Source organism: Chionomys nivalis, chromosome 26, assembly GCF_950005125.1.
Source record: "Chionomys nivalis chromosome 26, mChiNiv1.1, whole genome shotgun sequence".
Classification (NCBI taxonomy): domain Eukaryota; kingdom Metazoa; phylum Chordata; class Mammalia; order Rodentia; family Cricetidae; genus Chionomys; species Chionomys nivalis.
Window position 1 is genome coordinate 30,165,711 of NC_080111.1, and position 16,303 is coordinate 30,182,013.

The 16,303-nt window shown below is 43.7% G+C and overlaps 1 protein-coding gene across 2 annotated transcripts; it reads left to right on the forward strand.

The window, feature by feature from the left end:
- Nucleotides 1–655: 655 nt before the first annotated feature.
- On the forward strand, nucleotides 656–15,653 carry Sri (sorcin). 2 transcript variants are annotated; one of them, XM_057758325.1, is made up of 8 exons: nucleotides 656–759; nucleotides 1,656–1,742; nucleotides 3,842–3,911; nucleotides 9,704–9,747; nucleotides 10,631–10,778; nucleotides 10,972–11,085; nucleotides 12,247–12,305; nucleotides 14,124–15,653. In XM_057758325.1, the coding sequence occupies exons 1-8, from the start codon at nucleotides 709–711 to the stop codon at nucleotides 14,148–14,150; spliced, it is 600 nt and encodes a 199-aa protein (XP_057614308.1). In that variant the 5' UTR covers nucleotides 656–708; the 3' UTR covers nucleotides 14,151–15,653. The 2 variants fall into 2 exon arrangements, with proteins under 2 accessions (XP_057614308.1, XP_057614310.1); XM_057758327.1 differs by having other exon boundaries at nucleotides 1,659–1,742.
- The last annotated feature ends 650 nt before the right edge of the window (nucleotides 15,654–16,303 follow it).

The window sequence follows — 16,303 nt, forward strand, 5'->3', positions numbered from 1 at the left end:
CACCACCGCCTGGCCAGTTGTTTCTTTTTAAATCATCCAGAAAATACATCAATTCAATTTTCTACGAATGATCTGGGTGAGGCTGTCATGCCTAGAAAATGTGCCCTTCTCCTACCCCACTCCACCCACTTCGCAATCGCACCAGCTACACCCCAGCTTAACAGTTGGCAAAGAAACACGCCACCCTCATTCAAAGCTAAATTCCCCCTGCATAGTTCTGAAGTTTCATCCGGTTTTCAAAGGTGTTTTCCTAGTTTGATTTTAAAGTGCTTCTTTCATCCATTGAGTTGCTCTTCAACTTTTCCCCTACAATATTGCACAGCGCTCTTATCCCACCCCACCCCGGTCCAATAACCGGAGTAAAATAACAAATGTACCACAAAATAGCACAGTAGGAAGAAGGAGGGAAAAAAAACACCCAGGGCGGTGCGTGGATGTCGGAATGTGCCACTAGGCCGGGAGGGAGAACGGGTCCTGGAGTGTACTGCGTCTGGGGCCCTGGTCACCGTCGGACCGAGGGTCGCGCAGGACGCTTGCCCAGCTCGGAGGCAGCAGAGAGCTGGCGGCGCGCAGGATGGGACGGAGGGGTCAGGGGTGGGTGGCGGCGGGAGGTGTCCCCCGTGGGGCGGCGTGGTGCGCTCCGGGGCGGCTCCGGACAGGCAGACGGGCGGAGCAGCAGACGTGCAGGGCGGAGGCGCAGTCTGCACCATGGCGTACCCCGGGCACCCTGGCGCCGGCGGCGGGTACTACCCAGGCGGGGTAAGTGCAGAGCGCGGGCACCGCAGTCTCGCTGCTCCCGGGGCGAGAGGGCGTCGCAGACGCTCGGGAGGAGGCGCTGCCCGGGGGATCCCCGTCCCAGATGCTCCCAGCGCGTACGCCTGGCTCCTGAAGTCCATCCTCGGCTCCACTGCATTCTTCTGTCCCTATCTTCCTAGGGGCTCCCTCGGGACAACGGGTGGGTGAACTGCGACCCAGGAAACCCACTCGGTAACTTGGAAATGTGGCGTGAGATAGTGCAGGCTGTGTGCTCACTTCCTGCTTTCTCTCGAATGCCCCCAAAGCAACAACAGCCTTCTTGATCTAGCACGGTCCTGTCTGTGGTCACTCTCTTGAACAAAAAGTGACAGGGAAACCAGAAAGTCTAGAGAAATGAAGTGGAGCCCCAGAGAAAGACCACCTCGCCAGGTGCTAGGGATGTACTGTCAGAGACAGAGGATCCTCGTCTGAGATACAGCGGTGCCATCCTCCTTCCTCCCAGGCCATACCTGTCAACCCTGTGCCAATTCCAGCCTTACCTAGTACTTCAAGCACTTTTAAAACATCGTTGAAAAAGAAAAAAGAAAAAGCAACAGGAAAACAGTCCTGATCCTTGCTGCTAAATCGCTTGCTTCTGTTACGTTCACCTATGCAACCCCCTAGTTGATAGAGTTTATGTGGCTTCGCATATAGCGGCATCACTTTCGTGGGAATCTTAGTTTGGACCAACTCGCCGGCTTTTAAATATCAGTGGAGCAGGAGTGGAAGAGTGGGGTGGGTCACTGCGCTGGAGTGTGAGGTCGTGGGGAGGGAGATTCTGTGTTGCCTCGGCTTTGTGCAAAATTGTGCGTGGTGAAATAAACTAGATTCCGTTCTGATGCTTTTTCTTTTCCTTTAAGCAGTATGGAGGAGCTCCTGGAGGGCCTGCGTTCCCCGGACAAACTCAGGATCCGCTCTATGGTTACTTCGCTGCTGTTGCTGGACAGGTTAGACCTTCCTTTTAATAATGAAGCATTGTTACATCTGTTTGTGTTACCGTTCAGTGTGGTGGCAGCTAAACGAACTTCACCCTGGAGTTGAGTCCCTTTGCCTGGGCCAACGAAGGAAAAGGAAAGGAAAACTAAAACATGCTTATTTTAGTCCTGGCCAAAGTTGGGCAGAGAACATCTGTATTCATGCTAGATCAGCTCACAGCTCACCTTGTGACTGAACTAGGGGTTCGGTTGAACCAAAGGGGATTATGTATTAAATATTATATATTATAAACATACTTTGAAGACCTATAAAGTAGAAAGATGCCTGTGGAACCATATTATCAGGGTAAAGTTGCATTGGGGAGGGGGGGAAGAAATTCAAGTTCTGAACATAAAACCTCTGTTTGTCCAACCAAAGACGTGCCTTAGTGATTCTGTAGCCCAATTATGATATCTACTTTCAGTTGGATTTGATAATTAGCCATCTACTCCCTTAGGAAGTAGAGAGGTGTAAAGAGCCACAGGCTTCTGGGAAGGGGAGTTACTGTCAGTTTGGAAGGTGACCTCTCTCCCTACTGTAGATGATCTCCCCTGCTAGCGTTTCTGTCCTTATTAGGTATATGGCCTGCTGACCCAGAGAAAGAATCCAGGCCACTTACTCAAGTCCTAAGTCCCACTTCCCTCCCTGTGTGATGGTCTAGGATGCTGGGAGGAAGGACCAGCTTGCAAGGTCATGACCTCTGTGTTTGGTAAATGTACCCTTGACGTAATCCAAACGTGTCCAGAAGGGATGTTTATCCTGCTTGTTCACCTTAGTTTTAACAACAAGAGCCAGAAAGAATGGAAGAATGGAATCAAGATCTGGTTAAAAAAAAAAAAAAAATACTGTAGATGCTATAGAATATGGTAAGCAAAACCCCCAGGCCGCTTTGAAAGTGGTACTCTAAGAAACACGGCGTTGAGAATTTGAATGGAAAATTGAGCCGAAGACTGGGAGACTTTCTTCTCGAGTAGCTACTTAGTCTGTTATTGATCTGTGTCTTTGAAACCACAAGACACAGCACACCTCAAGCCGAGCTTTCTTAGACTGCTGTTATCTCCAGCATGTAAGTGACCCTACCTGCTTGACTTTCCGCAGCCCTGGCCTTGATTCCACACACTCGTCATTAATAATTCCAAATTATTGTGCCTTATTTATAACATAATAGATCTTGCCAACTTAGATTTATGTGTTTTATTTAAAATCCCTAAAAATGAGACAGTTTTGACCCCAGTCAGCCAATAAGAAAGTCCGAGAGCCTACCATACCTACCATATGTCTTCTGCATATAACTGCTCAGAAAACAGTCTCCTATGCCATAAGTTGGTTCAAGGGTGAGCCTCTTTCTCCTTGGGCCAGGCCTTGAATTTATTGATTCCCGAAAGGTCTACTATATACCCTTCTTCCTCTCGCTCTCTCTCAAAAAGGGGTTGAAGGATATGTTTTTAAACAATCCCGCAACTAATTATATTTTAAAATGATTAGTTTTGATCATTTTTTGGCTCAAACTGAGTAGAGACTTTCTGCTATGACAAATATTTTCTCATCGTCAAATTCTTTTTGGAATTAGGGTAGGGTAGGGAGAAGAGTGCCCAATTTTGAAAGACATTCCTTTTAAAAATGCTATACATCTGGACTCTCTGAACATGGCGGACAATGAAGGCTGATGAGAAGCCAAGGACAGTGGCACTAGGTTTCGATCCTAATACATGAACTGGCTTTGTGGGAGCTTAGCCTGTTTGGATGCTCACCTTCCTGGGCCTGGATGGAAGTGGGAGGACCTTGGTCTTCCTGTAGGGCAGGGAATTTGGACTGCTCTTCAGTATCGAGAGGGAGGGGGAATGGACTGGGGGGAGGAGAAGAGGAGTGGGGATGGGGGAGGGGAGTGGGGGGAGAGGGCAATATGTGGGAGGAGGGGGAGGGAAATGGGAAACGGGGAACAGTTGGAAATTTTAATTAAAAAAAAAATGCTACACATCATCATTTTCCCTTGCCTTTGTCTAAGGAAATGAAGCTACAGCTCACAGTCATTTTTTCCCACTTCCTGTTTTTTGTCTGTTTGTTTTATAAGGATGGACAAATTGATGCCGATGAGCTGCAGAGATGTCTAACGCAGTCTGGCATTGCTGGAGGATACAAACGTAAGCTCATGGTCCCAGATTCTTCTAATCATACCTGCTTCTCTGTACTTCAGCTGTTAACTGTGATTGTTCCTTTAAAGAAATCAAACTTTTCTGATCCACCACACTACTGGTTTTTTTTTTTTGCATGTTAATTGAGCATAGTTTCTAAGTCACTAGTCTACCAGACAGGTTAGTGGATTTCTTGGATTTGGGTTCCCTGTGTACAGAAGCCATTCAAACCAGTGACACAGTTCGGGTGGCCTCCCTAACAGAGAACAAGTTAGGGTGCTGAAATGGAATCCACCAGATCAGGTATCGTTAATGATAAGTGCTAACACGTACCACTGACCATTTGCCAAGTGCTTATTCTGTTCTAACTTTGGTGGCCCTGAGAGAGTGGCCAGACTTATAGTTTGATCTCCAGGCCCTTGGCTTGCTACTTGTCAATACCAACGCTTGCTGGCTGTGACATTCCACCCGAGAAGATGTGTTCCTGCTGAGGTCACCTCCTACTAGCCCTTCTGCTCCTTCCTCCATCTTTGTACACTGAGTGTGCAGCACAATCAACCAGCACAGTTCCACTCTGCTCCTTTCAGTACTGTGCTTCAAGCTGCACAGAGAAGGAAACATGGCCGAGATCCTGCATCCTGGCCAGGGCTTATCGTCTTACACTCTGCTGTTTTAATCTTTTTTCCTTAAAAATCTAGCCTTCACCACGAGAAGTTTCTAGGACAAATAATAGTGACTTAGCTTAAGTGGGCTCCCTTCTCACTTCTTTTCCACTTGTGAATTAGTCATGACATCAAACTGACACCTCCACGTCCTAGGAAAATGTAAGTTAGAATGTTCCAACTAGAATTCACAGCTAAGCATTTGCGGGGCACCGTCAGCTGTTTGAGGCACTGTGTCCTCTAGATGGCCATCTTTACGACACTCATGTTTCGGTTGTTCCCTTGTCTTGTGTGACTCAGTGTCCTATTTCTGTTCCCTGGTTGGGAATTAATTTAAAAGAAAAGGGCCTTTCAAATTTCTGTCATTTTAATTTGGTCCTAACCAAGAGAAGCCCTTTCTAGGTGAAGGGAACTGAACTGTGAGTATTGTATTTAAGCTGTTAATTTTTAACGTCAGGCATTTGAGGTAAAGGAGGAAGATCTAATGGAGTTTACCCAGTGAGGTGTCTTATCAGCCTGTAGCCTTTCGAAGTAGAAGGGATGCACCAGATTCTAAACAGACCAAAGTGAATTGTAGCCTTAGAGAGCAGTTCCTGCAGGACTTCATCCTGAGAGCTGGTGAGATGCCTCAGCTGCTCTTTGCCACCAAAACTGATGACCTGAGTTCAAACGCTGGTTCTGCACCAACTCCTGAAAGTTGTCCTCTGACTCTCTGACACACACCTTATACCCCCCACACACACACAGCAAACAAATAATTGTAATAATACATTTTAACATTTTTATTTGAAAGTCAATTTTGTGATGACCTTAAACCAATGCATTATAAGAAGACATTTCCCGAAATGCAAGGTCCATGTGATATAGTTAATTATATGCCACCCAGTTTCTGGGCTGCCAAGAGGTGAAGTACAGAAACCCTACAGACATCCATCTCTTTAGACCCAGATTCCAAGTCATCACCCACAGACTTGGAGTGGATGGGGGCATCTGGGATACTCCAAACAAGAAGCAGCCATCCCTAGAGGGGTCTTGATGGGGCTTGTTCCAGTCTCCACAACAGAAATTCTGCTTCTCCTTTGCTTGAATTTGGTTCCTCAGTAAGCAGCTTGATAGATGCGGGCAGAGTAGGCTTCCTTCCTTCCTAGGCATTGCTTCTACAGGATGAAAAGATGCCTGGGGCACTGCAGAAGCAAACGGAAGCAGCAGCGGGGGGGAAGTGGCCACACAAGGATGGTTTTGAGACTATCTTGAACGATTGACATTAATAAGAGCTGTTTCCGATGAGAATATAGTGAGCAAAACTGAGCAAGGCCTGTTTGCCTCCCCCAGATTCACGGGACACCTGTACTCAGCTTCATCTCACTGTGTGTTCCCTAGCTCACACACCCTGCATCTGTCAATCACTTGGTGGCTGGATGTTGGCTAATAAGTTGAGAAAACATTAGAATGTGGTGGCGCAAATGAATGTAGACAGATTATATAGATATATACAGCTTTAATAAGGAAATAGACTTACAGGACCACAGGTTCCCGCGGAGTACTGGAAAAGCGGAGCAAAAGAAAAGGGCTGCTGGGCTCACGCCCAGCAGATTTATCCGTAAACATTAGCCCGAGGCGAACACGCCCCCAATGGGTGGGGCTATGTCCCTACATCCCCCCCTTTTGTCTAAATAAGATAGAACCAAACCAAATACAACTATATACAATAATAACAAATAATAAATATAACAAACAATATTGAGAACAAAACTTTTGCTAAACATTCTATCTCAAGGAGTCTAAATAACATAGAGAGTAACTACAATTATATAATCTTCAACTCCGTCAAAGATCTGAGAAGGGAATAAATATTACTTAACAATCGAGAGATATCCAAAATGTGCAACAATTGACAGAGACAACTGACTACCTGGGCAATCACCCAAAGTCTCGTTTGCAATGTTGAGTCAACCAACTTTGGCTAAGGCCTAACATAACTGGCATACCATTATTAAAGGCAAGGAACTTTCTTAGGACTATCCTACCCTGTCTTGGCAAGATAAGACAATCCTGTTTCATCCACTTAGGGATATTCTGTATCTTTGTCAGAAGTTGAGGTATGGGCTTTTCTTAACCCAAAGGCCAGTTCTGCCAAGAAGACAAGCTCCCAGTGGAGTGTCTTTGGTGCTCAACGTTCTCTCGGGAGTAGAGTGGTGTTGCCAGGAGTAATTGTGTCTCTTTGGCACAGAAATTTTAGGTTAGATTAAAGGCCATTTTCTACAGCTCTTCGAAGAGGCTGAAGATCATACTATCTATACTAAATATAATCTCTATGTAACTAAAAGACCTGATAAACTTAAAATATGACAAACATATAATTCTCAATACCTATCTAACTTTGAAGACTAAAAGAATAAACAACTGTGCAATATATGAAGACAATGATCTTCAACTGTAAACAATGTCATAGTATCAGAGGTAGAAATGTACAATGTAATATGGTAGATGTATCAATACAATATAGACAAAGTTATAAGCATACTCATACAAAAATAGAGGTAGGAACACTCACATTCAATATTCAACATATCAATATACAAGAAACAGTACCAGTACAATTTTCTATAAACAGTAATTCACAAATACCAATCATCCCAAAAAACCAGTTACCCCCTTCTTCTTCCTCTTCTTCTTCTTCTTCTTTTTTTTTTTTTCAAAAAAAAAAATATCACCCCATCCCCTCAACCCTAAACCAACCATTAAAAGATGTCCCCAACCCTGAGGGCAAACTCTGTTGGGAGAGGGATGTCGTCCTCTAAGATTGCTTCTAGCTGACATGGGGGCGACGTTCTTCTTAGGGGGTCCTGTGAAAGCAAATGATGGTAAAATTCCCAAATTAACCTTTGACCTAAGAAAATTGTAACTAGTCTCAGAGCGTTTTGAGAAGGTCCGACCAGAGTGTTGTCAAAAATGTGCACCATTCGAAATTGTCTCTTGTAGTTGGTACCAAAAAACAGGTCTAATATTAGCGCTTTTAAAAAAAAAAAAATTCATGACGTCATAAAAACCAGATGGAGTTGATGTTGTGGGGCCCCATCTTCATCCTGGAAACTTCAAAGATTACTGTAGGAAAATTTGTTGCTTGTTATGGGAAATTTAAACATTAACAACAAGGACATATACTGACATATAAAGAAAGACACAGATATGAGGAAAAGCAAAGAAAGTTTAAGATATATATATATATATATATATAAATTAATACTTACAGAACAAGTCCCTCCATCAGTAATTAAATATTAGGGGTACCTTAAATTCTTTGAAGATGGGTATTTTCCTGTGGAGATAAGAAGAGAACCCTGCCCCCAACCTATCTGTATTACTTACCATCAGTATGATTGCCATCCATGTGATTGAATTGTTATTTATCTTTCCCAACTGGCTTCTCTTCATCAAAACGAACCTTTATCAATTTTGATGGAATCCACAATTTTTCCTCACCTGTGGAGACAAGAGCAAATCCCCTTCCCCAACGCAGCACATCTCCTGGCTTCCATTGTGAGGTCAGCACATCCTTGAAATAAACTGGTTGATTTAGTTCAGTAGACTTTTCCATTATCCAATGTCTTTCTGCAGCCGATGTTCCCTTCTCATTAGCGTTGAGGAAATTCAAGGAGTACTGGAAAAGCGGAGCAAAAGAAAAGGGCTGCTGGGCTCACGCCCGGCAGATTTATCCATAAACATTAGCCCGAGGCGAACACGCCCCCAATGGGTGGGGCTATGTCCCTACATTAGAACAGAGAAATTAGCTGAGCGTGGTAATCTGTGCCTGCAGTCTGCACACTTGGGAGGTGGAGGCAGAAGGAGCAGGAGGTGGAGGTCGTCACCTACATGGAGCTGAAGGCAGCCTGGGCTACAATGATGCTCTATCTCAAAAAAGCCAAATAAACACATTTAATAAAATGAGGAAACCATGGGCCTATAGCTGTGTTGGTATTTGATTTAAAATAAACAATTTTTATGTATCACTCAAACCCAAAATATTCTATTAAAAAAATAATAACACTTGCTGGGTAGTGGTGATACACACCTTTAATCTCAGCACTTGGGAGGCAGAGGCAGGCAGATCTCTGAGTTCAAGGCCAGCCTGGTCTACAATGTGTATTCCAGGACAGTTAGAGGTTGTTGCCAGAGAAACCTTATCTCAAAAAACCAAAATAATAATAATAATAACCCACATTTCTCCTTAGCCTTCTTGAAAGAGATATCCTTCTACGTTAAACTGCAGCTCCTGTCGAGGGGTGAGAGTTCAGTCCATCCAGCCACTCATCCCTTCAAACAACCTGTCCAGTCTTGATGGACAGTTACACTGGGTGGACAGAAACAGTTCCACCCAGTGAAGGTGACTGAGATAAATTCTTAGGCTGGGATCCTCCCGCAGGCACATGGTCAAGATGGAAGTATCTGCAGAACTGGTACCTAGGCTGGGGATGCTGTATGCACATGACAGGACAGTATGTACGAAAGACAGAGGGAGCACGGTTCTTTCATTACGGAAGTGAAAAAGTTCCTGTGGCGATCCTGCCTGGCTGTTGATGAACTGGGAAAATTCAAGGATGTCCTCACATGTAGGGGTTCTGGCTATGACCCTGAGAGCAGAGCCCCCTAGAGCCCTCTGTATGGGGGAACACTGCATTCTGTCTACACAATGTTCTGCTCAGCCAAGATCAGTAGTCTTCAGGACCTTGGTATTGCTACAGATTCTTTAGATAATTCCAGATCTTAGGAACTGGGGAGAGGCTTAGCAAAACAAAATCAGGGATATTTCTTAAGGTGCCACGGAGCCCTACAGCTTATGGAAATGACAAGACCAGGAGTAACAGTGGGGCTGCCGGGTGATCCTAGCCCTGCGTTCAAGGTGATTGAGAATTGGGGTTCCCACAGGTATCTATAACATGGGCCAATACGTGTAGTAAACATTTTGAACCTGGGCCATGTTTGACTCATGGTCCCGCAAAATGGGTACAAGCCAAACACCACAAAATGGCAAGGGAGTAGCATGCAAACCGGGTAGCATGTTTTAAAACTCATAATTTGAATGATTCCAATGTAATATGAAATTTTGAAAAACTTATTCATGTACTTTCTTTTTACCAGCTTTTAATCTGGAGACTTGTCGCCTTATGGTTTCAATGTTGGATGTATCCTTTACCTTGATGGTTGTCTAGAGTGTTTTTCCTTGGTGAAAATAAATAAAAAACATCTTTCTAAAACAAGTCATCTCAGGATGAATAGTAAGTAATTACAAAATAGCAAGCAACCACCAAAAAGCCTGGTGAAATGACTAGCCGTTAGGATGTAATTTGGTGAAGAACAGGCAGGAAGTTTAGCAAATGGAAGGTTGTTCAAGATTGCACAAGGCTCCAGAGGTGCCATGGCTCATGCCTGTTAATCATAACACTCAGGATACTGAGACAGGAGGATCACTGTGAATTTGAGGGCAACCTGGGCTATACTGTGAGTTGGAGGTTAGCCTGAACTCTGGAGATCCTTCCTCAAGAGAGAGAGGTGGGAAAGTGTGTGTGTTAGTTCAATAAGGCATCAAAGGAGACAAGAATGCCAGCCAGTTGTGAGTCTCAGTTTGACTAGTGTGTCACCCGGCCAGTTAGTCTCAGTTTGACTAGTGTGTCACCCGCGGTACTTTCCACTGCAACACATTTCTTCCGGTGAAATCCTTGGGTCTGAGGGCTTAGCAAGGAAATATCAGAACCCAAAACCTAGAGCACCTAGGAAGTACACCCAGTTCCTGTAAGAAAACTGCTTCTTACTTGAGGCTCATAATGCCATGTCATCAGGTGTTCAGAGCTTTAAAGCCATAGGCCGCTTATTACATCAGTTATCACTAATGCTTTATATCATAGCAACAAGAATATAGAATAGCTTTTGTAAAATTTGGGGTATCTTTTTGCCATTTTTGTCATTTTGCCATTTTAACAGAAAGAACATTGAGTTCTTACCTTCTTCATTCTCATGAAATTATTAAGCTGTGGAATCAGACAGTTCCGGTCCTTGACTGTAGTCCAGAGAGATATGTCTGGCACCATGGGATTCAATGAATTTAAGGAGCTCTGGGCTGTGCTGAATGGCTGGAGACAGCACTTCATCAGCTTTGACAGCGACAGGAGTGGGACAGTGGATCCCCAGGAGCTGCAGAAAGCCCTGATGGCGATGGGTTCGTATTCCCAACCAGAGCTTCTCCACTTACTGCTCGCTGCATTTTCTTTCCCTACACGTGTGCCAAAGAACTGGAAGACAGTTCTTCATTTCAATTGTCTATTTTTAGTGTTTTGTTGTTGTTTTGGATTTTCTTGTTGTTTTTACATGCCTTCATCTTTTTCTGGCTGGGTGATTTTTCTGCCTTCCAGGATTTCGCTTGAACCCGCAAACTGTGACTTTCATTGCCAAGCGGTACAGCACCAGCGGGAAGATCACCTTTGACGACTACATCGCCTGCTGTGTCAAACTGAGGGCTCTCACAGGTGTGTTCCCCAAAACCTGTCAGCACAGCAGGACCCTAGGAGACCCTTTTATGACATTTCTCATTTCTCCATGCCTCTGAACTTGCATTCTGCCCAGTTTTTCTGTGGTTTTAAGGGGTACATTGGTAGGTGTTGTAATATGAGCGGCGGGGCTGCGTCCCCAGCACCCGGCCGCCCGCATGGCTTATGCCCCAAAATAATTACACGGAAACTGTATTCTTTTGAACACTGCCAGGCCCATTAGTTCCGGCCTCTTATTGGTTAGCTCTTACATATTGATCTAACCCATTTCTAATACTCTGTGTAGCCCCACGAGCTGGCTTACCAGGGAGGATCTTAACCTGCGTCTGTTTGGAGTGGGAGAATCATGGCGACTCCTCCACTCGGCTTCTTTCTCCCAGCATTTTGTCTGCTTACTCCACCCACCTAAGGGCTGGCCTATAAATGGGCCAAGGCAGTTTCTTTATTAAATGAAAGTAACTCCTCCATCAGGTAGACCCTTCCCACAACCACTAAGCAAATGGAGCCTAACATGCTACGCAGATATTTTTAGATGAGAGAGTAATTGTGGTGTATTTTATTTCGGTGCTGCAGCTAGAACTGTCTGCATTTAAGTGCATTTGTTTCTGGCGCTGCAGTCACAAACTGCCCACACAAACTGCCAGGTGAATGTGGGGGGCTACACCCACAGCCCTGTTTGTGCCGTTTCAGTCGGAGTGCAGTTACGAGTAATTCTCCTCAACTGTGGGACCCTTGAAAAGAGTAAAACTAATCCGCTTTGGTCAGCGGGGCTGAAATGAGTGGGATTTTGGGTCACCATTGTATTGTACCCATCTGTTTCTTTGCTTAAGTAGCGTATGTGTTACTACAGTATCTGGAACCCTAAGCTTTCACTGCAGCTAAGGGCCTTGAAAGCTCAAATGCTTCTGCTGAGACCAGTCGTCTTTCTCAGATCCATGACCATGGACCACCTTCCGCCCGTGATATCACTGCTATAATAAATCTTTTGATATTCCTATAGCTGACTGTTTTTCTTTGGCCTTATGTTGACTGGTTGTTGAATTTAGATGCTATTCAAGTTTGATCCTACTGCCAAATAGCTGTTGTGATTTTGGAAAAACTGTTGAAAGAAAAACTACATTTTCCTGTGTTGTTTTGCAGATACCTTTCGAAGACGGGATTCTGGTCAACAAGGAATGGTGAATTTCTCGTATGATGATGTAAGTCTCAGTGAATAAGCGCTTACTAGAAGACATAGTGTACATAAAACAGCTTTACTTTTTGAAGTTCTCTATTAAGAATATGGACATGGTGGCTCATGCATGAACTCAAGAGGCTGAGGCAGGTGGATTGCCATGAGTTCAAGGCCAGCCGGCGCTATGCTTGTGAGTCTCTGCCTCAAATAAACAGAAAACATAACAGGATATGGTGGTTCATGCCTGTAATCCCAACACTTCTGAGGATGAGGCAGGAGGATTACTCCAAAACTTGCTCTTATTGACTGAGTCCTATAAGTAGATTTCCCTGGTTACTCTGAGACCGAGTGAAGCAGGTGTCATCATAATGATGTCTCTTTCAGCCTGGGATGATAGCTTGGTTGGCAGACAATCATGAGGACCTGAGTTCAATCCCCAGAACCCTTGTGCAAATGCTGGAATGGCAGCACTCTGTTGTAACCCCAGTACTAGGGAGGTAGAGACAGGTTCCCAGGGCTTGCTGTCCCTCCAGTCAAGTCTAATTAGTGAGTTTTAGGCCAGTCGGCATCACCTGAGGCATGACGCTTGAGATTGTCCCTTCGCCTCCACATACATGTCCATCCCGACACAACATGCACACACATATGAAGTAATAACACGGCCTCTTTCAAAGAGCAGTTGACAGGTTTCAGTCAGCTGTGTCTTGAGGTGTTGTGCAAATGCAGACATGTATCTGCTCTCTCTGTATAAAGCAAACATCACTTAGGTAGCTTCCAGTGGTGCTTTGCATACCTGTGCTATTCCGTGAGAACATAAGGCAGGCACCAACTGAAATCACGATTTTAGACTAATTGTTTACAGTGATAACCCAGGGAGGGAAAAGGAATAGACGTTGGCATCAGAGGGGACCACTAAAGAGGTTTCTAAATGTCCTAATCTTTGGTTTCTTTTTCTGTCAAATAAGAACCGATGAGCTGGTTTAGCAGAATTGTTGCAGGAATTAGCAGTGGGGCTCCCTCCCCACCAATGTTGAAAATAAGCTAAGGGGGCGGGGCCTAGTGCAGTGGTTATTAGCCTTCGGGTTGTGATCCCTTTGTGAGGTCTAACAGCCTTTTCACAGGGATCACGTATCAGATATCCTGCATATCAGATATTTACACGACGATTCATAAGAGTAGCAAAATTATAGTTTTGAAGTAGCAATGAAAATAATTTTATAGCTGGGAGTCACCACAGCATGAGGAAGTGTATTAAAGGGTCACAGCATTAGGAAGGCTGAAAACCACTGGTCTAGTGAGCCTGCGGGGAGGTGACAGCAATGCACAGCCAAGACTGATGTTGCTAAATGTGCAATTCTGAGTTGCTGGAGCGGGGCTGGCTTTTCTCTGTGTGGCTTTGACGCTGACAAGAGCAGACTTCACAGGACCATGGTGTCAAAAGTGCCTGGCTAGAGTAACAGGGTGAAGTCAGTTTGGAAGTCCTCACATGATGAGACAGTGTAAATTTGTTCTTTGTTCTTGTGGACAAGAGTACTTTTGACCATGACTCTTTCTAGACCCTTAAATACCATTTTGGATTGAAATCCTTTAACTGTGGAAGTGATTCCTCCTTCCCATAAAATGAGGAACTCATTGGACTTTCCAATAGAAAGTTCCTCTGCTAGGAAGACTCTCCCCACCCTATGTTTCATTTATGCATAACTTAGAAAGTTCGGATTTGTTTATTCTTCTTGTTTATCCACAATGCCAAGATGGAGAACTAAAATGGAAGCTGCCCACAGGGAGGCTATGGCACCCTTAGTGTTTTGCAGTCTGTAATGTAACACTAATTTTCCTCTTTAAGTTCATTCAGTGTGTCATGACCATCTAAGTCAAGAGGAAGCTGTCTGAATACACTCAACATTCCAACTGGAGCCCGCCTTTGCTTTCTCCTGGCTTTCAGTGCTGTGTGCAGGTTCCCACCAACACTCCCCGACAACCGCCGAATGGGATCGTGACTTTATATACGGCTGCAGCTTCATTTTTAATTTTGATAATAAATGCTTGAAGTTCAATAATATAAGAACAAGTCTGTTGTACCAGTCAGAACCTCCTTGAGCCATTATTAACCATGCCTTATTTTCCTGCTGTCTTTTATATAAATTTAAGTATGAAAATTATGTAAAGCAAATTATATATTTTCTCATGAGATACGGAATCTTTTCATCAGGCTTAGCAGCTATTCTTTCTTGCCCTGAGGAATGTGGTTAAATGCTTTGTGAGGGGTATTCTTATATAAGTGTTGTAGATCCACGGAGGTGCTGTACAAACCAGTGCGCATACTAGGAAGAAACCATGAGCTTTAGAACTCACAGGTTTGAAAGCCTTGAGTGGACAGAGATATTGAATGACTATCATCTGCCTCTTTAAAAACCTATAGATAATTTAAGGGGCAAAAATACCATCACCATGTCCTTCTTTGTCATCCATCCAAACTTTTGTTCATTATACTTAAAAGTCTTGTATATTCTAAGCTTAAAATTACCAGAAAAAGACCAAAGGGAAATAAAACTATATTAACTGCTTATTTTTGAATAATGGGATTCTAGATGACTTTAATTTCCTTGATGTATTTCCCTATCTCACAAATTTTTATAATGTGTACGCTTCCATTTTAAACCGAATGTTGGGCGTGGAGAGACAGCTCAGCAGTTACGAGCATGGACTAATCTTGCAGAGGACTCAAGTTCCCAGCACCCATGTTGGGTGGTTCAACTTCTGCCTCTGGCCTCTACAGGCACCTGCACTCAGATGCACATAAATGTATATGCACACACATAATTAAAAGTAATAAAAATAAGTAAAACCAGATGGGATAAATTTTAGAACATTGTTAACATTGATTTTCAAATGCCATGTATTATTTATTGAAACATATACAAGAAAGGAACTGAAGTGAATGAATCAATCGTTATCCTGGCTTAAACCACTGGAGTAGGATCTCCCTTCCCACTAAATTTCCAAGTCTTCTACAATCAGGTTTTGTACACACACACTTGGGAAAAAACTTTTTCAAATGTTTAAATAATTGGCTTTCCGGCAATGCCTTGCTATGTGTGTGACTTGGTCATTCTGGGTAAGGACAAGACACTCAGTGCGGTCATCTTTGCAGAGAATTCTTACCCCACTGGGTAGTTCTGAGTATGGGAAAAGTATGCTGACATAAAAAGCATCTGTTGTATCCCTTTTTTGTTTTTTTTTTAACAGTTTAGCTAAAAATGGTAAACTGTTTTCTCGCTAGCAGTGCATCTGTCTTGTTTCAGGCACAATGTGAACATGACTGTTCAAGGGAATGATTAATTATAAACCAGTGAAATAAACATTTCATAAGCGTCTTCAGCCTCAGTCCACAAATATATGTTCATAGTGTGTGTATATTATATTTAGTCATTTCGTGTTTACTGACCCTAATTTACTATGTGTTTAGTCAGTAAATATGCTCAGGTTATACGTCGGAGTGTGAAGCTGCCTGCTGTGTCTTCTGTGGCAGCAAGTGTGGGTGTCATTTCAAGTGTTTTGTCTGCAATGTCACAAAGCACTGCTTTAACCTGGGACCAGGCTGCCCGGAAAAGGACCAAGGAGGGCCAGGAAGCTGGGTTTAAACTGACCAAGATCTTTTAAGCAAATTATAGTTTAAAGAAATAATTTCCTAAGTGAATATAAACGATAGAGAAACTGCCCCAAGTTGATGACCCATATTTAAGCGGCCCTGTCATTTGAATAAATCCAAAGATGTGCTATTTAGATTTTGGTTCTGAATTTGCTTTTGGGTACATCCTCAAGCATTATAAATTGTGTTTCTGGGATGCAGGTTTTAGCAATCAATAGTTCAAGGCAAGTCTCCATCAAGAGTTGAGCATCACAGGGCAGGAGAAAATTCGGGAGGCAAGTCCCTTGCTTCCTCACCAAAGGAAGAGCCCAACAAATGGAATACCAGTTTTTCTACTGTCTCCTTGGGGACCATGAGAACAGAATCTTCTGATA